This window comes from Phalacrocorax aristotelis, chromosome 1, assembly GCF_949628215.1.
Source record: "Phalacrocorax aristotelis chromosome 1, bGulAri2.1, whole genome shotgun sequence".
NCBI classification, from domain to species: domain Eukaryota; kingdom Metazoa; phylum Chordata; class Aves; order Suliformes; family Phalacrocoracidae; genus Phalacrocorax; species Phalacrocorax aristotelis.
The window spans coordinates 102,610,180-102,633,006 of NC_134276.1; the positions used below are offsets into that span (position 1 = coordinate 102,610,180).

Consider the following 22,827-nt stretch of genomic DNA (forward strand, 5'->3'; position numbering starts at 1 on the left):
GAGAGGCTGGCAAAGTCAGAGCCGCTCGCCCTGTGCTTTCCCTGGAAGGTTGTGTCTTTGCCCCAGGAGATGTTTGGATCTAGTTTATCCGAGGGCAGGACATAGCTCAATGCGTTTCAGAGGGAGTTTCACTGTGTTGGAGGGCAGCAGAAATGGCTGTGAGGAAAGCACAGCTGACATCGTCTCTGTTGAAGAACTTGTGCGACGCTTGCTCTCCTGGCGCATCTGAATGGAGGGATGAGTGGGGGTGTGTGAGTTACAGGGCCCTCCCAGGAACGCGAGAAAGGGTGGTGGGTCACTGCACCCTGTTACAGCCATTTCAGGGCCCCCAAGCAGCCCCTGTCGCCCAGACCGCTCTGGCCTCTCTGCCTGCAAAGCCACCAACACATGCAGGGCCCGCCGAGAGGCCGGGTGTAACGCCGCGTGTGCAGGACAGCCACAGGCGGGGTGAGGCACCCAAGGTCAGCCATTGCCCTGGTCACCCTGCTCCCCTCCACACACCCGCACCGCCAGACTCCGCCCGAGGAAAGCCACCTTCAGCACCACAGTGTAACAAGGGGCAGCGGGGGGAGGGGTGAAGGCGGGCGTCGCACGAGCTCCAGCCCGTGCGGGGCAGGGACGCTGCAGGCACGGCACCCAACCCGCATTTCCTTCCCCCGTGTGCCAAGCGCCAGCTTCGCACGGCAGGAGCACCGCTGCGCTGCAGCCCGCACCCCTCGGGAGGGCGGGTGTGAGGGGAGGCGGGAGCCACCCTGATGAACTACAGCTCCCAGCGGCGGGAAGGCGCGTCGCCCTGGCGAACTACTGTTCCCGGCGCGCCCCGCGGCAGGAAAGGGCGGTGACGGCGGCGGCTGCTGCGCCTGCGCCGCGCCTCGCGTCGCCCTAGGGAGCGGGCTCCGCCGTGACCTCCAGCGGCGGCCGGGAAGATGGCGGCGGTTGCGGGCCTTTCCCTCAAGGTGAAGTCTGCGGGGGGAGCGGCGGCCCTTCGGGGTACTGGGGGGCGGGAAGGAAACGGCATGTCACGCGTGTGCACTCACCCACCTCTTACGCTCACTCGGGGTCTCGAAACTTCTTCCCTCCCCTGTCGCGTCGCCCCCCACCCCCCACCCCCCGGACCCTGAGGCACCAGGCATTCTGCCGACGCCGGCTATTCTGCGCCCCGTAGGTGCGGCAGCTGAGCACGTCGGCGGCGAGGCCGGTCTCCAAGCTGGTCAAGGTGAGGGGAGCGGGGTGGGGGTGCGTGGGGGTGCCACCGGTTGGGCCGCCTGGGCGGGGTTGTGTAGCGGTGTCGCTGCCCCGGGGAGGGGTGCGGGGGTGTCGCTGCCCCGGGGGGTGTGTAGGGTTGTCGCCGCCGGGGCGGGCTGTGGGGGTGTCGCCGCCGGGGCGGGCAGCCGCCGGCTCCCCGGGTCGGGGCCGCCCGCAGCACCTGCCCACTCTGTCGCCCCCAGCCCCCCATACAGGTGTACGGGCTGGAGGGTCGCTACGCCACCGCCCTGTACTCCGCCGCCACCAAGCAAAAGAAGCTGGACCAGGTAGAGAAGGAGTTGAGCCGAGTGTCGGTAAGATATTCGCCAGCCCGCGTTCAGCTTGAGCTCGCAAAGGGGGCTGGTGGTGGTGGGGTTCCCCTACGGCTGCTTGTTAGGAGGGAGGTGGGCACAGCTTTCCCACACTGCGGGACGCCCACTCACGGCTGGCCTGGTGTGCCTGCTGTCTGCCCTGCGCCCCCAGTGTTAACCTACTTGGAAGCGATAGGTGAGGCAAGAGGAGCATCAGCTCTACAAGAAACATACTGTAAATGAGCTAGACCTGGAGCTACCATTTCACTCCCCATCTCCTTCTGACCCCGTTATTTTTGCTCAGTGAATGACTATGTTGCCTGCTTTGGGTAGTCCAGGTAGCCCTTGTGATGCCTGGAAAACTCCTGGTCTTTATCATGTTGTTTGCATATCCTCTTAGACTCTTTTGAAGGACCCCAAGCTATCCAGTGTTGTTATGAACCCGCATACCAAGAGCGCAGTTAAACAAAAAGCTGTGAATGATGCATTAGCTAAAGAGAAGATGTCCCCTATTACTGTCAACCTGATGAGTGAGTAACATTTGACTTCTGAAGGACATCCAGGGCTACTTATTTTTACTGGTAGCTAAACAAATCTGCTTCTAGTGGGTGCTTTAAACCTCTTCAAAACATCTACCTCTTCTAGATTTGCTTGCTGAAAACGGTCGGTTGCGTTACACTCCAGACATTGTTTCTGCATTTGGGAAGATCATGAGTGCATACCGAGGAGAAGTGCTGTGCACAGTCACCACTGCACAGGTGAGTTAAGAACCTCTAGATCAAGCCTAACAGGTAGCGGTATAAACGGCAAACTTCTTTAGCTTAATTTTGCTCTCTGTAGTGTAAGTACTTGCTACCTGAGTAGTGAGGAAATATCTCGCCTCTACCAAGATGAAAGTTTTCTGCAAATAGATTTTTGATATCCAACAATTATTCATCAAAGATTACACTTGTTCCTCCCATTTCAGTTTAACATGTAACATCTTTCCTTCCTACATGTGAAACCAGTGGCTGATAAAAGTCAGTCTGCTCTGCAGATGCGACTGCCCCTGCTCTTTTTCTGTCATTAGGATTGTACGGATCAGGTCGGAACTAAGACAAGGTATTAGCTAGAGCAAGGCAGATCCCTGATAGGACAGAGAATGCCTGTGGTGCTTGGTGCTGTGCTTCACAGGGAGCCACTACCTAATTCACCACCCGAAGTAATAAGGACAAGCAGCTGACTCTGAAACTGTAGGAAGACTTCTGCAAAAGTAGCAGACAGGCAAGCCTGGCTGGTGCTCAGGAAGGTGAGAGGGAAGGTGATGTCTCCATGAGCTGTAAATGTCAGGCTGGAGGCACAGTGGTTCTGGCACTTCAGTAATTTCTTCATTCATGGATCTGTGCCCAGCTCTGTTCCAGCAGGAGGCTGGTCAGCTAGGTACGTAATGTAAATCTGTAGCCCTTGGGTGGGGCTGCAGTGAACTACCTACCTAGAATGGAGAGAGTGATCCACTTCATGTTGACTGGCTCCCTGTAGGCCATGAGTGCAGATCGGCAGTCTAGTTGGTAGCCTTCAGGGACATGTGGGCACACAAGCGTGGACAAACCTACCCACAGATTTTCCTAAATATTTCATAGGTACAGTTACTTTCCTGCTGCTTTTTTTCCCCCCCTATGTGCGGTTGTTGTTAATTTCTTTTGGCTCTCAAACTGTTGGCTATTAAATAGGAATGATTTAAATTGCCAGTAGTGCAGAACCACTGCTTCTCATTGAAGTCCTGTTTGTTTCTATCTCAGTGGTATCCGAGTGACTCGTAGGGATAGCAAGGACAAATTCACAGTGTCTCTCCCACAGGGGTGCAGGGTTCTTCTGCGGTGATGAAGAGAGGCGGACTTAGCCAGGAGCATTCTGCAAGCCTGCAGCAGGGCTGGGGGCTCGCCACCAGTGTCCTCCGTCACTGCCCAGTGCTGCGTATGAAACTGTGCTTCTCAAGCTGACGGTCTTAATTGTTAGAAGCAGCAAAATTAATCTTTCCTTGTGCAGCCTGAACACCTGCTGCTGCGAGGCAGATCTCAAGGTTTCCATCAAGTGCTTGCTTTGGCAAGTACGGATTCCTGACGCTTGCCACCTGAAGATGTCAGCATGGAACTTTTGCTGGGAATGCGTGCACAAATAACACAGTGTTTCATGAAATGAGGAGCGCACAAAACGACTGCTGTTTCTGTGCTGTTTTTTTGTTATTCCCGCTCAGGAAGGCTGCTTAATCTGCCGTCCTGGTGGAAGCGTTTGTCTTCAGAAAAGTCTGAATAGAAAACTTGGGTTCTTGTTATATTGCTTGAATGATTTCAAGTCCTTCCTTTTCTTTGTCTTCGGCTTGTATTTTTCAGCCCTTGGATGACGCCAGCCTTACTGAGCTGAAAAGTGCTCTGAATGGATTCTTGGCTAAGGGAGAGGTCTTAAAGCTGGAGACCAAGGTCTGGATTTTTTGATTTGTAAATAAATTTCATCAAGTTCATGTTAAGCTGGGATTTTGCCTCTCTGATCTTTAAAAAATAATTTTACTGAATGGAGTTGCTATATTGCATGGTTCTGTGCTTTCTTGTAGATCCAATGATGCTTTAATTACCAAAATCTTAACTTGGGAATACAGTGACTGCAAAGTTATCTTAAAAAAAGGCTCTTTTAAAAGCTTTTTTACTGGTGTAAAAATTGGGTACTAGGCTAACAGGTTCTTGCTAATAGGATTTCTGTTCAATATTTCTTCTTTAGACTGATCCGTCAATCCTTGGTGGCATGATTGTCAATATCGGGGAGAAGTATGTGGACATGTCAACAAAGTCAAAGATCCAGAAACTCACCAAAATCATGAGAGAGACTGTCTAGCAAGCCGTCCTTGTCATTCACTATGAAACCTGTCAGATGGAAACAATAAAATAATTTCTTCTGGAATAGACGGTGTGAAGTATTTTGATTCAGAGACACAGCACTGAGGGAGAGAGGTGGTGATGCTGCAGTGACTTTCACTTAGCCCTTGCTGAACATTTATTGACACAGCTTGAAAATGTATCTCACCCTGACCGCAGGGGAACATTGCTCTGGAGGAAGTGGAGAGTAATGCTCTAGGAGCTGTTAAACGGGCCACTGCTGCTGGGGTTCTGGCAGCTTTTTGCTAGGGCTGTTGTCGGGCCGGCGGTGCGATGGCGGCGCGATAGCCCTGCTGCCGCTCGGGCCGTTTCAGCATGTGGAAGGTGCAAACGTTGGAAGCGCAACTGGTAGATTCTCCTGCGAGAGCGACAGTGGCTGTTGAAATGGTGCGTCATCGGCACGTTCCCTCCAGCAATGGCTGTATCAGGCCCAGTTTACTTCCATGTCTGTAGCGCTGGAGAGAGTTTGTATATGCCTTAAACTAAAATTACCCTCCGAAAGCTTGCTAGTTAGAGGGCTAGGGTGTCTCTAACTTAAAACTCTGCACAAAAGTATTTGGGATGGGACGGGTTCACAGCTAAGGAGTGCTATGGCAGTGTTGTGGCTAGCTGCATGTGCTTCCCCGTTAACATCTGGGCACAAATTTATAACTGTTCTCTGTCTTGAAGTGCTGTGCCTCTGTTTTACATTTAGATACTCTTCAACAGGCTTGTGAAGGAGCGTGAAGTGCCCGTTTGTCCCTGTTGGCTTTTGGTCAAGAACTGATGTCTGAGTTAAGTACTCCATGCTGGAAGTACGTTTCCCCCCCAAGGCTGCTGGCTGTATGCCCTGCCTGGAGGGGTTGCAGGAGAGGAAGAGGCTGTGCCTGGCTTCTTGCCAGCCCTCCTGGGGGCAGGGGAGTGGTGGGTGGAATCGGCCAAGGAAGCCCAGAAGCAGAATGAAGGGGTCGTTCTGGAGGTGGTGGGAGCAGCAGGGAGGGCTCATGCTGGGGAAGAGAAGGGAGGGCTTAAGCTTCTGGGGTGGGTGATGAGGGCAGGCAGCGCTTGGGGGCGCCCCCAGGAGGCTAGGCTCAGTCAGAGGCAGGGCAGAGGGGCTGCCAGAGGCCTGCAGCCCTGGGGGAGGGGCAGTGGGGCAGCGAGTGGTGCAAAGGGGCCTCCTGACACCCCACTTTCTGCTCCTGGCTCAGCTCCTGGAACTGTAACAGCAGCCACGCGGCTTTCCAGAGCTCAGCACTGTGCAGGGGAGACGCCGGCCCTGCTCAGCCGGATTCACATGGCCTGGTGTCCTGACGAGTCCCATCTCACCTATCGCTACAGCGGCTGCGATTTGCAGACCATCACAGCAGGGTGCTTCAGCTACAGCCCCAAACAGCTGTGAAAGACCTCGAGGTGCGGGTGTTAGTGGGTGCCAAGCGAGATAAACAGACCCACTGCTCAACAGGACACCGAGGGTATTGCCCTCAGGGCAGCTGGGCTCGTTCTGTAATTATTAACAAAAACTAGGGGAGAGACCAGAGTGGGAGTTTCCATATTCTCGGGCAGCCAGGCCGCAGGCGGTCACTGGCAAGCTGCGAGTGTCTGGCCACAGAGCAAGGCCTGCCCCGTGTCGTAAGGCACACAGAGTAATGGCACCTGGCCTAGGAAGCAAGTGCCTGTGGTTGTTTTTTTGGACGGGTGGTTTTTCAATTATTGTTTTTTGATAATTGATTTTTTTGCCTTCTTACTACAGATTTGGTCAACTCTCAATTTTCAGATCTGAAAAAAATGCCAACAAGGGGTTACAGAGGTGAAAAGTGCCGTGTGTCAGGCATTAAATGGTGGTAATTCCCCTGCCGCTGGGTCTATCACTTCACTTATACCTGTGTAGGACTTTCGTCAAAAATACTCACCTGAAGATTTATTTAATGTGTCGGACACGGCATTGCTTCTTCAGCGCTTCTCAAGAATGTAACAGTACGCAGGTAAACTTTTAAAAAACCTGGATTTATTCTTGCATAATTTCACTTGCGCAACTACAGTCTCATCTGTGCCGAACAAATCGCACAGCCTAAAACCTTATCAGCAGTTCCCACCTCAGTGAGTGCAGCTCGGGAAGCGGCACAATTCCTCAAACAGGTAAACACATTTTAAGGACTTTTGCTTTATTCGGACTGTGTCTGTAAAGATAATTATTTAACGGAGAGCGGCTGAGGAAACGACACATTCACAGCAACCAAAGTACAGTTGAAATTGTCTTACGAGAAACAGTGGTGTCTGATTTGTTATTATTCATTGTACCTATTATGAATGCTTTAAAAAAACCAAAAGAAACCAATTTCACAGTATGAATGTTTTCCTGTAGAACAGTTAGACATGATGTAAATGAATAATACCAATTAATTCAATTTCCTCTGGAAAAAAAAAACCAAAACTTTTTTTCTTATTCGGCCAGAACTTAAGATATACACATAACAGTTACTTTATAAATGCCATTGTAATTTTTAGGATCATGTGAATACTACAGATAGTACAATAATTACTTTTTTAAGGAAAAGAAAAAAAAAAGAAAACTAATTTATACCAATTGTTTGGCAGCAAAAAGTGCACTAAAAAGTAACACCACCACCAGCAGGGAGGAGGATTCCCCAATTCTAAGTATTAACATTGGAAAAAATACTACAGCTGTCTTGGTTTGTTTTTCTTTTCCCCAGCAGGAAGCGGAAAGTGCCCATTACACTGGCTGCAAAGGCTGTCAGAATCAAAATTCCTTTTCAGCAACTTGAGGGCTGGAATAGGGTAATTCTGCACAGGCTGTGAGCAAAGCTGAAGCCTCCCCGGGGAAACCCTGCCCCGCAGTGGGTGGCTTTGCCTTTTCCCCAGGGGAGTGGGGTTGTCTGGCCTCGCTGTGGGGGGGGAGCATGCGCCATCTGCGGTGGCTCGTGATGGGCCTTGCCTCGGTGGGATGCAGGAGGGGCAGCGCAGGCCCCTCCACACCAGCAGGACCTTTCAGGTGGTGCTGCCCAGTCACCCCAAAAGCAGCCCATACCGGGGCGAGCGTGGTGGTGCAAACCTCGGAGAGCCTGAAAGACGTGGTGGGACGTGGCGAGAGGGAGAGCAGAGGCAGCGCGTTGGCCGAACACCCAGACCAGTGCTAGGGTCCTCTGCACCCAACCTTCCCTCTTCTTCCTGGCAAGAAGGGGTCATACCATGGAGCAGCCACCATGGATTTCCCTTCCAATCCATCACCCGATGGACACCCACCCACGGTTTGGTGGGGGTGCATGACACAGAGATCCTGCTGCTCACCAAGTTCTTTTTTAGCTCTGCCCCCTATTTCTTCCCTTTTCCCCGCTATGTTCCTGCATCCCAGCCTTCACCTGCGCGCACTGCGGTGGGCAGGAGCTGATGCCTGGGGGGTTTGACGAGGGGGCTTGGACGAAGCACCAGCTCCCTTCGCTTGCATGACACACTGAGATCCCAGAACTGACTGCTAAATCCAGGGTTAGCGACACTTCTGCAGCTTTACAAGCAGCACAAGGAATTAACCTATGGTCGCTACAGAGCTTTGACAACTATATCAAGTGACTAGACTAGTTTAACATGTTCTTACTGCAGTTCTTTATTCTTTTACATTAGGTCCTAAATATATCCTCCTATGTACAGAAAAATAATTTCCCAAGGACTGTCCTTATTTTAAAATATTTAAATGAACAAATAAAACTGGGTGCCTATAAATGCTTTTCTGTTAGATTTGCTCAGTATTGGACAATGACAACATAGCTGTGTTTTTATATTATATATACAAATAATCACACATACATATATAAAAGCAGGTATTTAACTATAGATACATTCATATGCACGTAGGACAAGAGTGTTTGGGCTAACCGCCAGGATACGTGTGGAACGTATGTACAGAGCAAACCCCTCAAAGCAAAGGTGATCTAACCCGATTCCCAGCTTTTCTGTGTTTCAAGGGTTTTTGACTGCTAGAGTTGAACAAACTGAACTACCACAGTGGCAGTATGAAAGTAGACACCACTGTTTTGTAAAAGCCTGGACTTGTCACATCTCAGTCTTGAAAATGTATTTAATAATATTACAAAAACTGCATTATCCACAATGGTTCCCCCCCCCAACCCTACTTGCGTGTAACAAAAAAGATTTATTTTTAAAGGGTAAAAAAATTTTAAAATGAACATTTAAAAAGTTCCCTCATAAAAACTCATGTTGAGAAAATATATCATAATTAAGTGCATCTAGAAAAAAGTTCTGTAATTTATCAGTCATTTGGCTTAGTGTCAGCTCAGCAACATGCTCTGACTTTCAAGGTGCCCAAGTCAACCCTCTGGCTGTGTGCAACCTCTCAGGGCTCTCCAGGCTGGCTCTCTGCCAGCACTGAACTTGGTACGGTACTTGGTATTTCTGAGGCCAGGTCGGCCTAGTATTTTTTTTCATTTACAGTGCTTCTAAATGTGTTGCAAGTTCTAAGTATATAAATTATGATTTGCCCGGTAAATACAATTCTGTTTAGTTGCTAAAGCCACTTTCAGGAAGAGAAGGAAGAAAACAGATCCAGCTGCAAAGACTATAAACTACTTTGGTATTTTATCTCAATCTTGACTATTTGTTTGGTGTTCTGTTGCAATCTCTCAATCCTTACAGAGTTTAAAACCAAGCTTGTAATGTAGGCTTTACATTGTCGAAGCCTTTTGAATTCCTCCACGCGCCCCCAGCAAAGCATGTAGGCACCCAGCTGGCTTTACTTATGCCTTTGCGCTGAATTGGGGCAGGACTTAAAGTGCTGAAGCACTGTGTTGAGCCAGCGGCTGGAGGGCTGCAGCAGAGATGTCAGCTGCCAGATGAGCTGTCAGGGAGAAGCCTGGAAAGGAATCCCTAAAACAGCGCTGTTTCACAGGGCTGAGCATCAGCGGGAGGGTTAAAGGGAAGGGAAGAGGGATGCTTTCCAAAGGACTTAATTACAGGACAGAAGCACCAGTTTACTCACAAGATGCACACAGAAGAACATCCACAATGGTGCAAGGCAGTGAGATGTCTTTTCCAGTCACCCACTGCGTTCATTCATGCAAGGCAGCCGGTGTTTGGCTTGCAGGGAACCAACGGGCTTAGCAGGTGGGGAAAAGAATCGCAGCCAGGAGGGGACTTGGGAGATCTCAGATGTGAGCCTCAACCCTAACGGCAATGAACCGGAGGCTGCAGGCTTGCAGTGTGGGCAGGGGCAGCTCCCAGCCTGGCACTGCTGGGAAGGATGGCGTGGACCTCGGAAAGGGGAGAGCTAAACCTGCCCCGGACATAATGACTTCCAGCTACATCTGACCAAGTGCAGAAGAAAATGAGCTCAGGTGGTTTCTCTGAGCGGCATCTCGACTCCTGTCCACAGGGAGAACACACTCTCAAGGCAGATCAGCAAGACCAGGCTGATTCTTACTGCAGTCAGAGCAATGATGGAAAGGTCCCAAATGGGGAGGGATATGGGTGAAAGGCCAGCCACCCTTGCTGGTGTGTAATGGCATTACTGGCAAATGCCTCATGCAGCTACAGCCCAGGGAAACAAGTCCTTTGAGAAACAGAAAACCAGCACATTGATGCTGGTGCAGCCGATTCCCTGTATAGAAAGGGCATGTACCTCTGTGCCTCCTGGATGGTCGTGAGAGCTGCCTGGATGGCACCAGGAAAGCAAAGAGCCTGACAGCAATGTTTATAAGCCCACGAAGTCCTCGTGAAAGCATCTTGAAACAGCACAGTGCCTAAGCACCTCAGAGGAATAGCTCAGAAGGTAATTCCTGGAAAGGTGAGTATAAGGGCTGCTAAAAAAAGCTGAAAAGCTCCACTTCTATAAAAAAAGTGCATGCAAAGTCCTGCATAAATACAGAGCTGCACTGAATCCACTGTGGTTCTCCCAGTCTGGGGACAAACACATGGTGTGTAATGAATCACTGTTATTATTATTACTATTGTTATGGATGCTTGGGGTCTGGGTTAATTGACGTTCTGCTGTGAATCTGTGGATCTGATTTTAAACTAACACCCCCCCCCCCCAAAAAAAAAAAAAAAAGAAAAAAGACAAAAAGATTCTTTCCTTTCTCTGAGGTATCCTGTCCTGTCTGCAGCCACAACAATGTTGACATTCTGTCCATCCCCAGGTACCCCAATTTTTCAAGTCATGTTAATAATAACTTCTAAAAGCGGCATTGTTCCCTTCCAGTTTCTGACCCATTAACTCAGTTCTACTACAAGACTCAAAGCCAAGAAAGCACTAGGAAGAAATACCACTCCCCTTGTTAAAATAAATGTACAAGAGAAGAACACAATTCCCTGAATTACAGCTCAGAAAGCAATCCAGCTGTGCAACTCTTTCCATTGCATGTTTTCTCAGTGCTGCAGATTTTGCTCCTTCTCTTAGGGGTTTTTTTTTACTCCCAGTTCATCCAATGCAAGACCACTGTTTCAATAAAGGCAGTGGATGCATTAAAAAGTCACAGTACTATTTTTAGAAAGGCTTGATTGCCAGCCAAGGAGTTTGACAAATTCCTTCTAAACAAATGGCTCCCATAAAGTAGAGGCTGCTAAAAGGTAGAAATGAAACCCCATCTTGAGAGCCAGTCCCCATGGCCCAGGTACCGGTTCAATCTCACCACTGCCTCATGTTAAGGATGAGTAACAGAGAGACCTTGTACTCCTTCTCTCTACCAGGATTAATTTTACCAAAGCAAATGCTGACAGCCTGTCCCATAACTCCACAATATACAGGTTTACAATCTCCACGTTTTATCTGCATGGATTTGCTCTTTCAATCCAAAACACGATCAGGTATTATCTGGGCTTTGATTTTGTTGTGGTTGTTTTGCGTAACATTAGGAAAAGTTTACACCCATCTCGATGAGGCTGGAACGGGACCTGTGAGCTAAGGTATGCTGTTTTGCAAAGATATTCAGAGACCAATAACCAGTGTCCGAAAAATAGGGTCTACATAAATACAGGTACTGAATACTGGTAGCGTAGACTAGCAGCATTTGGCCTGACAGCCAGCTCGTGGCACTCGTAAGAGGATGGCTCGGCCTCCATATGTCGTGGTAATGACAGCTGGCTTTCTAAATACACGAAGAGACACATAATTTCCTAGGTATTGCTGCTGCTGCGTGCCTCCCTCTTCCCCAAACTCTTCCAAACACAGGTGGTATTGAAACAAGCCTACGAGAGCTTGCAGTTTTCTCTATGAAAGTACTAGTAGGACTACAGCTATTGAGTCTCCTTCTTCAGTAAAAGCCCGTAGCTTTTACAGCGTGAAGTCCTGGATGAGCAGGAGGTCTATGCAGCTACAGTAGGTAGAAAAGCAGAAACCCATAGCCCATGCAGCCATGGAGTTAATGCAAAGCGACATGCAAGGCTGTGGCATTCCTGATCGGGGAAAACCAGGCAGGAGTCAATGGGTTTCTAAGAACCTTTGGCTAACGCTGGTGAAAGCAGTCGTTTGGGAAGCCAGCGGTGCCAGTCATGCCTCAAATGCAAATAGCACAGGCCTCGGCACTACAGAGCACTGAGGGCAAGCAAGTGAGAAAGCAGCGATGTCCCGATGCACAGCCAGCTGGCTCTAAGGGTGTATGTTCTGTCCTGGATGCACAGGGATTAGGACAAGCTTCCTCCTTAGGATTAGACTGATTACAAGGGATTCATTAGGTATCTGAGAGCCAAACCCCAGCCTTTCATCGTCATTATGTTTGCATAACTCCTGTTGACATTAATGGAGTTAAACATTGCTGTGCATCGAGGGTAAGTGGGAAATCACAAGTGATGGTGGTTGGGACGGTGCTCAGTAGCTCTCTTACGGTTCCCCAAAATGGTGCCGTCGTACATGCCCATGACAAGGGTGGCAATCTGAGAGGAGCCCCTGCAGCTACGGGTCCCCCGCTTCCCACACCCCTTGAGCCTCAGGGGAAGGTGCAGCTCCTTGAGGCTCCCTTGAAAAAGCTGGCCAGGATTTCTGCGTTACACCCACGGTCTTTTTTTGTCCTGTTTGTCTATTTAGTTGTTACTGTAATTCATGCTGGTGAAATGACACCATAAAAAAGTGATGCTACTTTTTAAGCGCTGAAATGAATGTTCACCATATTTACAGCTACTGAGTAAAATTAGGACAGCAATAAAAGGTTAGACAATGACATTTAATGTTACTCCATTAATAGATTTTATCACTTTTTTTATCCTACCACAACAATGTGTATTTTCATATACATTATATTTAATAAAATGTATTGATATGGAATTAGGAAAGCATGGGTTTAGTACTATTTACATATTTTAATTGAAACAATTTTCTTAACAACATTGAAAAATAGAAACTCAACGTTCTCTTAATTGTGTTTTCAGCCAGTTAGTGGTAAACAAATGCATGCCTAGGAAGTTACACTCCCTCTAAAATGTGGTCAGTTGAAAGTTTCTAACTAAAGTGTGTATCTCTGTTTTGTTTCAAAAAATACATAAGTATGTCTGTAATTTCTGATACAAAATTCTACACTATCTTCAATAAATAAATAATAAAGCGATTCTGAAAAGTATGAAATGTAAACTTTTTCGTCCCTCCAACATACATTTTTTTTTTCCCATTGCTTGAAACATTACAGTGGTCTTGTAGGAAATTATAATACACAGACAATTCCCAGCACAGTTTACACTTATTACCATACTGCATCTACCTATCTGTTATGAATATATCCTAATTTCCTAATGGAAATCGATAAGACTTGTAGTGCTAGAGAACACCGCCTATACAGGAAAGGTGGAAACCAGTACTGAAAGGACATGCAAGGAACACCAAAACCTAACAACAGGCTCCACAAGAACGTTCACATGCTAATGAAACAGGCTGACACCTCCCATTCGGAAATAAAGTCCTTACAAAAATACCAGTGTATGCATGATAGGTCACGAACAAAATGAATCCGAGCAGAACAAAGAGGAATTTTCCTCTTAGGGGCCTATTGTCTCTCGGGCCCAGACTCAGCAAAGCACTTACGCATGTGCTTAAGGGAAACAAGACGTAAGTGCACGCTTAAAGCTGGGCGCTTTGCCAAACAGGGAAAGTTTGCTGGATGTGGGCCTATACGTGCGTATTTGTGGAGTTAAATGGATCTATAAGCCCTGGCATTCCCCCGGATGACAAGGCTTTTACTTTGGGGTTACCCACTCTGCACCACCGCATGCACTCTGTTTCTGGTCGCATCCGGCGCTGCTGCCACCAAAACGGTGACCACCCCGGCTCGCCACAAACACCTTCATCGGCTACAGTACGCTGCTGCCCTGAATTCAGTAACACGATGTTAAACACAGTTAGGCACGGTACAATTTAATAACGGGTCACCACTGATTGCTTTGCAAACTGGGCTCTGCGGGGTACAAATTAGCTTCCTGAGCTACAGCCATGATTTTTTTTTTCTTCCCCGCTGCAGGTGACAGATCGTTCATCTGCGGTCACACAGTCAAGCAGCAGTAGTACAGTAGTATCGAAGTGGTATAGCGCAACATTCAGCAGGGCTCTATCTTTAAGCCTCTGTTTACTGTTCGAACACTACAGTCCTATAGAAAACAACAACTTCCAAAAGTACCGAGTGGGCAGACTTTCTGGAGTGCAATTCATCTCTGTGCAGAAGGCCTGTACATAATTTATTTTCAGGGGCAACATAATTCATGAAGTGGTATGTTAATAGAATCTTCTCTGTTTATAGATATAGACTATTTATTTTCTAAGTCTTTTCAGTACCACCATGAAGATCTTCAGAGATCTTCTTCCTGCATAACTGCTCCTTCCATTCACATTACATTTACACGCTACTTTGCTGAGCAACAGGCACAGAATTCCTTAAGGGGGAAAACCCTGCAGAAAGCCTCCAAAACGTACCAACATTGCCTTCTTCATGTAAATTAAAGTGTAGGGTAACTGGAGCGAGCATAGCAACCTATGTGGTTTGCGAGCCTTTCAGGCTGGAGCACAACGAACAACTAGGTTATTTCATAAACCCAGGAAACTAACCTCAAGTTCCACATAGAGGAATCGAGAGAGATCTCCTCACTAAACTGGGATTCGTTTTTCAGTGAGAATTATCAAGGCACAAAGATGCTCCTGTTTGCTTTGATAACCCTCTTACGTGTGAAGGGCAAGCAGTAGTTTCATACCACACCAATAAGGATTTTGCTTCTGCAGGCACCTATTGCAGTGAACTCAGACCAGAATAATACACCAGTGCCTTTCCTTCTAAGGCTCATCAAACAATTGCAGGTCTAGTCGGACGACTATCTCTCCTGTTGGGACTTCATGCAGAAGGAGACACTTTGTAACTGGTCCCTTTGAACCCTGATCCTTCTTAATGTCTGCCACACGGATCTCTGTTCTGCCCAAAAAGTCTGAAATGCAAAAAGACAGCATGCCCAGAAATGACGCAACTGTTTTACATTGCAATAAAATGCTAATTTGCAGAAGGAACTAAGCTTCCATCTACACGCAACAAAAGGAGAAAACAAGTCTTCAGTTCAACTATATTTTTGCAGTGGAAGAAGGGCAAAGGCTGCCAATCTGCACAGAAGAGGATTTCAGCTAGACCATATTAGACAGCAGCAGCATTAAAAGTAAATGGTCCCACAAGCAGAAAAATCCGCTATGTAACTCACGGCTGCCTTGCTTCAGCAGCTTATTTATTTTGTGATATGTTAGAAAAAAAGGCCAAAGGCTGCTGCACAGTTCAAACTGAGTGCGAAGCCCTCTGGAGATGACAGAGCCAAGCAGTGCATCACACTAGCAGCGAGGTCAGTGGGCCAACTGGCGTTGGCCACATGAATGACAGTCCTACCCAAATACTTATGATTCCAAAACACACTCTTCAGTGCTCTATATGTCTATCCCAGGTTATGAAATAAGAATGGGTTAGGCATCCTGGGTTCACTTCTGCCACTGTTATTGCATATTACAGGAACTTGAAGACATTTCTCTTCCTCCTGCATTAATCTACCCATTTGCAAACAGCATCCAGAGTCTTTTAAAGATAGCAGAATTGCAAACCAAACTTTACTTGTTATCAAGTTGCACAAGAAAGGAAGCCCCCAAAAAACCAGAGCACTTGATTCTTTTTGCTCTGATACCAGCATGACTCCACCGGGGAGCAAGGCTGAGTAGGCTCCCAATATGCAAAGGGTTCAATACCGGGGTTGGAACTGGATGGTCTTTCAAGGTCCCTTCCATCCCAAACCATTCTCTGATTCACCTCAGCAGGCATGCACCTCTTTAAAACAGGAGATTTGAAAATACTCTTGGAAGGGCAGCAGCCCCCTACGTACCATCTGGGGAGAACTGGTCCCTCTCGAACACTGTAATGCAGAGCACGTCCTGCTCAAGGTCTTTGATAAAGAACTGGCAGTTGGAGTTCCACTTTGGATTGAGGGTGTCCTGTATCGTCTTGGTAATGTGGCACTGAGAGCCCATCGTCACCTCGCAGTACGGGTTACTCTTTCCTAGGAAGATGGAAACAAAGAGAAAAGAGTAATTTCATTTTTAGGTGTGTGATCTTCCTCCTAAATATCCTTTTATACCCCTACACCCAACAGATGGAGGAAAGACTGTGGCCTCACTGCCATTATAATGAACAGGGACACAGTTCTGCAAGGCACTGAGCACCTTCTGCTCTTCATTTCAGGACTTTGTGGCTTGTGATCCCTTATGATATGGCTTACGTGGTGGAAACTAAGTTCGTCTGAAACAAATGCTTAATGCAGGACAACTGCATGACTACTACTGACTGCACAAAATCACTTCCGCATATTTTAAGTTAATTAAAACTGCTTCATTAAACAAAACTATGTCTTGGACAGAACCTCCTTCAAAGTTAGTCTGACAGATAGGAATCTCTTCTTCATAGAATGTATTATGAAAAACCCAAGGCACTTACCATGAGACCTGCATGGTTTTAGTTCAATGCCTTCAACAATATTCACCATCAACCTCCCAATGCCTGTTGCTCTTTGCGAGCGAACTGTGGTGAAACACAAGAGGAGAGAGAAAAGTCGTTAATGTATTTTCCTGCCCATGAACTTTTCCGCAAAAGCTAGACCCCCGCATCCCACACTGTACCTAAGTAGGCCTTTTCCCTCTTCTTCTTTTCAGTCTCTATGTAAAGTTCTGAAGCAGCTTTGATCTTCTGAACCCAGGCAGTCCTTCAGAACGAAAGGAAAATAAAGTTGCAAAATACCATTTCCATTTTCTCCCCCTGGAACACAGCAGACAAAAGTAAAGCTGTCCCTCCTTCCCAACCAAGGCTCTGGCCCCATCACAGGCTCTGCTACACTGGAGCTGTCTGCCTGGAAGAGAACTTACTGGAATTTACAGTACCTGCAGAAATGTTACCATCCCAAGCTAGCAAATCCCACCACACAACAAAGGCTCAAGAAAATCACAAGCAGGAGGGATTTAGCGAGAAACCAAAAGGTATAGGTAAGAGGTTTGCTTTCACCAAGCCTTTTGCTTTATTGTAATAAACTAACTTCTTGTAGCCAGTAGATACAAGACAGCTATGTTGCAGAGGTGGCTGCTTTTCTTGACCCCTGAGGTTTCATACCAAAATCCTTCTGAGCCTCAGGACACACGAAGCATAACTCAGGGAGTACGCAGATGATGAATCATCATGGTTCCCTATAGGCCCTCTTGGAAATCATTTCATACTTAAGAGACTGAGTGGAAAGACTGACAAAGAAAGTGTGGAAGAAGGGGTATCGAGGGACCTCAAGGGTTTAGAAGAATTGCTGTGACATACAAAGGAGCCTGAGACCTGAGTCAAGGCAAAAAGAGAGAATCTAGAAGTTGTGGATCCATTTCTGATCCCGAAATGAAGGGCTCCTGCTCTACAGGGCATTGCAGCTACTTACACTGGCCTGGATTTGTGTCTGAACACTCACCTGTATTCTGCACAGAGAGCTGTTCAAGAAAACAAAACACTTATGGACAATCCTGTCTTCCAGCTCAGCCCTAAATGGTAAATGGCAGCTTCAGAAGTATACCAAACCTTTGATCATAAAGGTCCTTTCAGATTAAATGGGCAAATTAAACACTCATTGATGCTCATGTTTTACTTCTGTTGCTCTTAGCTAAAAGCAATTGAACCATGAAAATCTGGAGGTATCTCACCTAAAGTGCTGCATTCATTTAGTATGCAATTCTGGCATAGAAGAAAGTCAAAAGCTGTATCCTGTATAAGTAAAGGCATTTGACGAGAGCACCCAAATTCAGGTAGCAGTTCCTATGGGTTCTCTCTATAGTGAATGGAGAGAGGCAGGCACCTCCACTGGTTGTTCAGTGCAGCATGCCTACGCATCTTGCTGAAATTCCTCAAGCTAGGTAGGATGAATGTAATTGCAGAGGCAGAGTTTAGGTGTTTGTGACTACTGCTGTGGGTGCTCTGATACAAAACAGATGATTATTCCTATGGTCTGATTTGCTCAACAGATCCTTAGTTGAAAAGGCTGTGTCAATTTTCATCACTAAGGGTGATGCTCACTCATTCTGTGGCATAGAGGGACAGACAGCACCCCAAAGGACAAATGGGATCCATAAAAGTATGACCTTTTGCAAGAAAAGCTATATGTATAAATAACAATGAATAACACGGTCATGCAGGCAGGGAAAAAAAGATGTTTTATACATTTTTATGCATCAGAAGTTTTAGGGGCCGTATATTTGCAAGCTGGCATAACACAATGTCTATACTATGGGGGAGGGGTTTGCTGCACTTTCAGCTTTCATTTTTAACTCTTTCAAGAGCTTACATTTGTGTAGAGAAAGTATAGGCTTTCAGTAAGTCAGTGTAATCCTGTCTCCATAAGCTTGCCAGAGACAAAAATCACCAGCTGAGGCTTTGAGGTTGCTCTTCCTTTGACGGTTTCAGTCTGAACTGAACCAGCCTAAAACTAACTGGGTTCAGTTTGGTAGGTTTTTGCTTCAAATTCTAATTCTGACCTGTTCCTCAATCTCATTCAACAAACAGCCATACAAATGCTTGCCCTGGCACAAACAAACAGATGTTAACAGAAGAAGATAGGATTGCATCTTTTGGCTTCCTTATGCTAACATAAAATACTGTGAAATATGGCCTATATATCAGTTCTCCTAGCCGTTTCACTGTTGGTCTTATTGGAATTCAGGAAACATCATTATTTCTCCCTCCTTTTCATATATTGAGCATCACCGTATTCTCAAGCAGAAGGAATTCTCCAATCTTGTAGATAACCTGCTTGGAGACTGCTATGCATGTGTACATCATATACATTTGCACAAGACTTTTCAAATTCAGTACTAGCATGGCCTGTGCAGGTACTTACCTTTCATTAATGCTTTCAGCCCGGAGTGTATAGACTCTATCAATGTGGGAGATATGGAAGATGGGCTCATCTCCAGAAGGGTCTGTGGGTAATTTTACTAGTACCTCATTTAGAAAAATTGGCTGTAAAACATTAGGCAAAGCTAGAGTTCTACCGCACAATATCTGAACAGATGTATTCAACACAGAGCAATTTACAACAGATTTATCTTGTGCCTGCAGCATCTTCCCCCTTCTGCCATCCTCCCATCTTTCTTCAGGTAGGTAATTTTAAAAAATTTTCTTATTATCAAAGATACAGGTGCCTCCAGAGTCTGGGAACACTTCTTGTGAAGTGGGCAAGCAGCCTCACGAAGCACAGCAATCTCTCCTTTCCCACAAAGAGCAGCAAGCACTACTCTCCCCATCACTCCCTGATAAACGTGACCTGTTGAAGAGGTTGTTTTCGCAAAACTTCAAAAGCATCTTTTCTTATCTCGCTAAAGCAAACAACCAGCTTTCTCACCATCAGTCCCTGCAATCCCCAGTGTACATCAAAGCTTTCAAACCTCTTCTATTCAGTACAGGAGCTGCTGCCTGCTATATGCATGTTAGTGTAAGACCATATTAGTTGCCATTTAAGAGCGGTACTTACAGTTTTGTACATTTTGTATTGCAGATTAGACTTGGGGCTGAAGACCTTGTCTGTGCCAGAAGAGCCAAGAGGTTTTATGATCTGAGTCAGGAGGAGGAAATCGTTGAACAGAAAGCCATACAGTTCCTTGTTACTCTTGGCTTTATAGAGTTTCCCACTGTGCAGAAACTTGCGTGGTCCCAAGCAGTTTGTAACAGAATTAAATACGAGTTGCTGCGAAAAGTAGAAGAAGAAGAACAACGCACTGTATAAAGTATAACAATCGAGGTTCCCCTGAAAGAGATCAAATACAGTTTTGAGTCCCGACAGTGGTTTTAATTTGTGTCACAGGGATGATGAGCAATGTCTCTGTCTTGTGCATGGCAAGCAGTGCAAGTCACAGAAATGCTACATGAAAATTAACTTTAAGGCAGCCCATCAGTTGCACGGGGCATGGCCTGGACAGACAGAGAAAAGCCAAAAGCGTTTGTGTCTCCTTCCGAGTTCCTCTGCCACGCGCATGCATCTCTGGGTGGAACTGAGCTGACAACTTGTCCTGGATTAGCAGTAGTAGCAAATGGCCTCTCCAAACGCTGAGCTTTCTTAACAAGGCCTGGATTTCTGAATTGTGTTTGAATTTCACCTGTTTAATGCACCACAGGAATTCCAGATACCCTGCCTTTGTGTACCCACAGCTGCTGACCAGGGGCTGGAACTGGCAGGATTTAAGACTCAACTGTAGCTTGTTACCAGATGAGTAGAGGCTTGCATTTTCCTAAAGTGTCATTTTCAGGTTTATTTTCACTAGGTGGTGGTACAGTTCTTGCCATGCTAGTGGGCCAGACAGCTAGATCTGGAGTGGCTCCTTCTACAGACTAGAAACACCTCAGTCAGAAAACTGAGGGAAGGCCAGACCACTCCCTGGCACTAATACAGGGCTCCTACTGGTTTTACCATGTCAGCAAGCAGCCAGTTGGACTTTCAGGTAATATTTTTGGTGTTCTAGGGCCAGACATCATGTACAGAAGATAAAAGCAGCCATCTACCTTCAGGCAGTAGCTATAAGACAGCTGAATGTGACTTTGACGCTTCTGAAATTGTTATACCTGTCTTTCTGAAACAGTTAGACTTCATAAGATGAAATTCAATGTCTTCTCGTTTATAAACTAAGCAGTGCCTTTTTTTAAAAAAAATCTTATAGAAATGAAAACTCAATGCATTCATTGAAAATCAAGTTGTGATCTGTCTGCCTCCATTATCGTCATCAATAATAGGGAGGCCATCAAAATATCCTCCATCCTTTTGCAGGACATACTGACACAATAATTTTCTTTATAGTTTCAGTAAAGAGACTTAGCGTGTTACCTTAAAAAACAATATGCGATGGTAGGCAGTGATTCTCTCTATAAAGTCTTGAGAGAGACTCGATCAGTATTCTTGAGTTTCCAAAATGCACACAAAGTTTTATCAGAAAAAAATATTTTCTGTAATTAAAGCACTCCAGGATGGTCAGGTAGAGCTTCAGGATGAGATACAGAAGTATAATAACCACTCTATTATAAAGAGTTATGAAACTGGAAAGTTGTGGTTGAAAACTGCAGCATTGAACTTGGCACTAGTCCAGAGGCAGGCAACAAAAGCAGCATTTATCATATAGAAGGCAATAACATGAGCAGCAAAAAGGATTACATGCAAGAGTGAAAGGAAGCCAAAGAAAGATGAAAACAAAGGACTGGAGATTATATGACTTGATTAATAACACTGTTTGTCCCCTGATGCAGTGCTGTAAGTGAGCCATGGTTTCTTTCCGACCGGTGGAGAAGTACGCTCACATTGCATTACTCTAGATAGAACTTTTTTTTTTACCTCCGACAGGCCTTCACACTGAACATGAGCCTGGATCCACTCCAGCCTATCTGAATTTTCCTTCTCCCGCACTCCTTCATTTACTTGAGAACATAATTCTTCTGCTTTCTCAAGAGCATGCTTCAAGTGACTGTGGTCTGGGTGGTTTTCAGGAGTGTTTTCTATTATCTACAGATAAATAAAATACATTAGCCTTTTCTGTTATCTGCAGTTAAAATGTATTTATATTGTCAGCCCTACACTTCTGTTTTATTTCTTTATTTCCATCAGAGCCAGCCAGTATGTTTCAAATGTCTTCTCCTCTTTGACAAACATGAAAAATAGGAGACAAACTCACAGTCTGTGAACAGCCGAAGTGAATGCCTGTCTGCAGAGCCTTTGCATCAGTACACTGCTCACTCTTTTGACATAAGCATGCAAATTCCAGCCATATACAGAAATATATCCTTGACTATTTAAGGAATCTCTTAAATGCCAACACCCAATTTATAATGCTTTCCTGTGAAAGCCTTGGGCCAAGTTCAATAACATTATTCAGGATGGTAAGTGTTAGGCAACAAAGGAAAGTTAGGAAAGGGTTGTAAGTCATCCAGCAATGTAAACTGCACGGTAAGGTAACTTGCAACAATTCCGCATTCACCCTTGCATGCTGAATGTCATTTATGAGACTATGGGGAGGGAATGACACTGTGGAAAACAGCAAAGATGAGCATAAGATTGACTCATTACTGCTGTTATCTGAATTTTAAAGTTTTCATTCAGCATTTACAGCCTTCTGGTTGTGTGCAAGTTTCACCTCTGTTTCTAATGGAAATCCAGAGTCATTTCACTGAAGCCAAATGAGTTACCAGGCTGTGAGAGTTGGGGTTGTTCTGCCTGGAGAAGAGAAGGCTCTGCAGAGATTTTATTGCAGCCTTTCAGTACTTAAAAGGGGACTATAGGAAAGATGGGACAATCTTTTTAGCAAGGCCTGTTGTGACAGGACATGGGGTAATGGTTTTAAACTAAAGGAGGGAAGATTTAGACTGGATATAAGGAAATATTTTTTACTATGAGGGTGGTGAAACACTGGCACAGGTTGCCCAGAGAGGTGGTAGATGCCCCATCTCTGGAAACATTCAAGGTCAGGTTGGATGGGGCTCTGAGCAACCTGATCTAGTTGAAGATGTCCCTGCTCACTGCAGGGGGGCTGGACTAGATGGCCTTTAAAGGTCCCTTCCAACCTAAACCATTCTATGATTTGCTCTAGTGTTATCAAATATAAAAGGATACCCCATGTTCCCTAGCACATCAGATATTTAACAGTGATAAAGCTTGACGCAAACAGGGCAACTACCCTGTAATTAAGCTATAAGCAAAGCAGCATCAAAATCATCATTTTTGCAAAAGAACGTACATTTTTAATTATTAGTGGGTATCTTGTTACCCGTTGCATAGGCTTTAGTAGAAAACTTGATAGTGGCATTCCTTTACAGCGAGGATCCATTGCTAACCTCTGAAACATTAGAGAGGTAAAGTGGTGTTAGTCAATT

At 46.0% G+C, this 22,827-nt stretch overlaps 2 protein-coding genes across 7 annotated transcripts in view; one reads left to right on the plus strand and one right to left on the minus strand.

The window, feature by feature from the left end:
* Nucleotides 1–582: 582 nt before the first annotated feature.
* ATP5PO (ATP synthase peripheral stalk subunit OSCP) lies at nt 583–4,487 on the plus strand. Its single transcript, XM_075100884.1, has 7 exons — nt 583–956; nt 1,166–1,216; nt 1,449–1,559; nt 1,957–2,086; nt 2,202–2,314; nt 3,926–4,012; nt 4,308–4,487. The coding sequence occupies exons 1-7, from the start codon at nt 927–929 to the stop codon at nt 4,419–4,421; spliced, it is 636 nt and encodes a 211-aa protein (XP_074956985.1). The 5' UTR covers nt 583–926; the 3' UTR covers nt 4,422–4,487.
* Nucleotides 4,488–12,605: 8,118 nt separating this feature from the next.
* The window catches only part of ITSN1 (intersectin 1), a 147,325-nt gene continuing 137,103 nt past the window's right edge, over nt 12,606–22,827 (minus strand). For 5 of the 6 annotated variants that reach the window (XM_075100803.1, XM_075100785.1, XM_075100794.1 and 2 more), the window contains 8 exons: nt 22,692–22,790; nt 21,296–21,463; nt 19,451–19,663; nt 18,818–18,939; nt 16,578–16,660; nt 16,396–16,479; nt 15,788–15,961; nt 12,606–14,860 (listed from right to left, as the gene is read on the minus strand). In XM_075100803.1, coding sequence (XP_074956904.1) covers nt 14,712–14,860; nt 15,788–15,961; nt 16,396–16,479; nt 16,578–16,660; nt 18,818–18,939; nt 19,451–19,663; nt 21,296–21,463; nt 22,692–22,790 — 1,092 coding nt within the window. In that variant the 3' untranslated portion in view covers nt 12,606–14,711. The remainder of the gene's footprint in view (nt 14,861–15,787; nt 15,962–16,395; nt 16,480–16,577; nt 16,661–18,817; nt 18,940–19,450; nt 19,664–21,295; nt 21,464–22,691; nt 22,791–22,827) is intronic. The other variant, XM_075100813.1, reaches the window with a different exon arrangement.

Bases quoted from the DNA above. Each gene is read 5' to 3' on its own strand.
- ATP5PO (XM_075100884.1), top strand. From the start codon at position 927: ATGGCGGCGGTTGCGGGCCTTTCCCTCAAG. The intron at 1,217-1,448 runs GTGAGGGGAGCG...TGTCGCCCCCAG, and splicing joins CGGTCTCCAAGCTGGTCAAG to CCCCCCATACAGGTGTACGG. The intron at 4,013-4,307 runs GTCTGGATTTTT...TTTCTTCTTTAG, and splicing joins TCTTAAAGCTGGAGACCAAG to ACTGATCCGTCAATCCTTGG.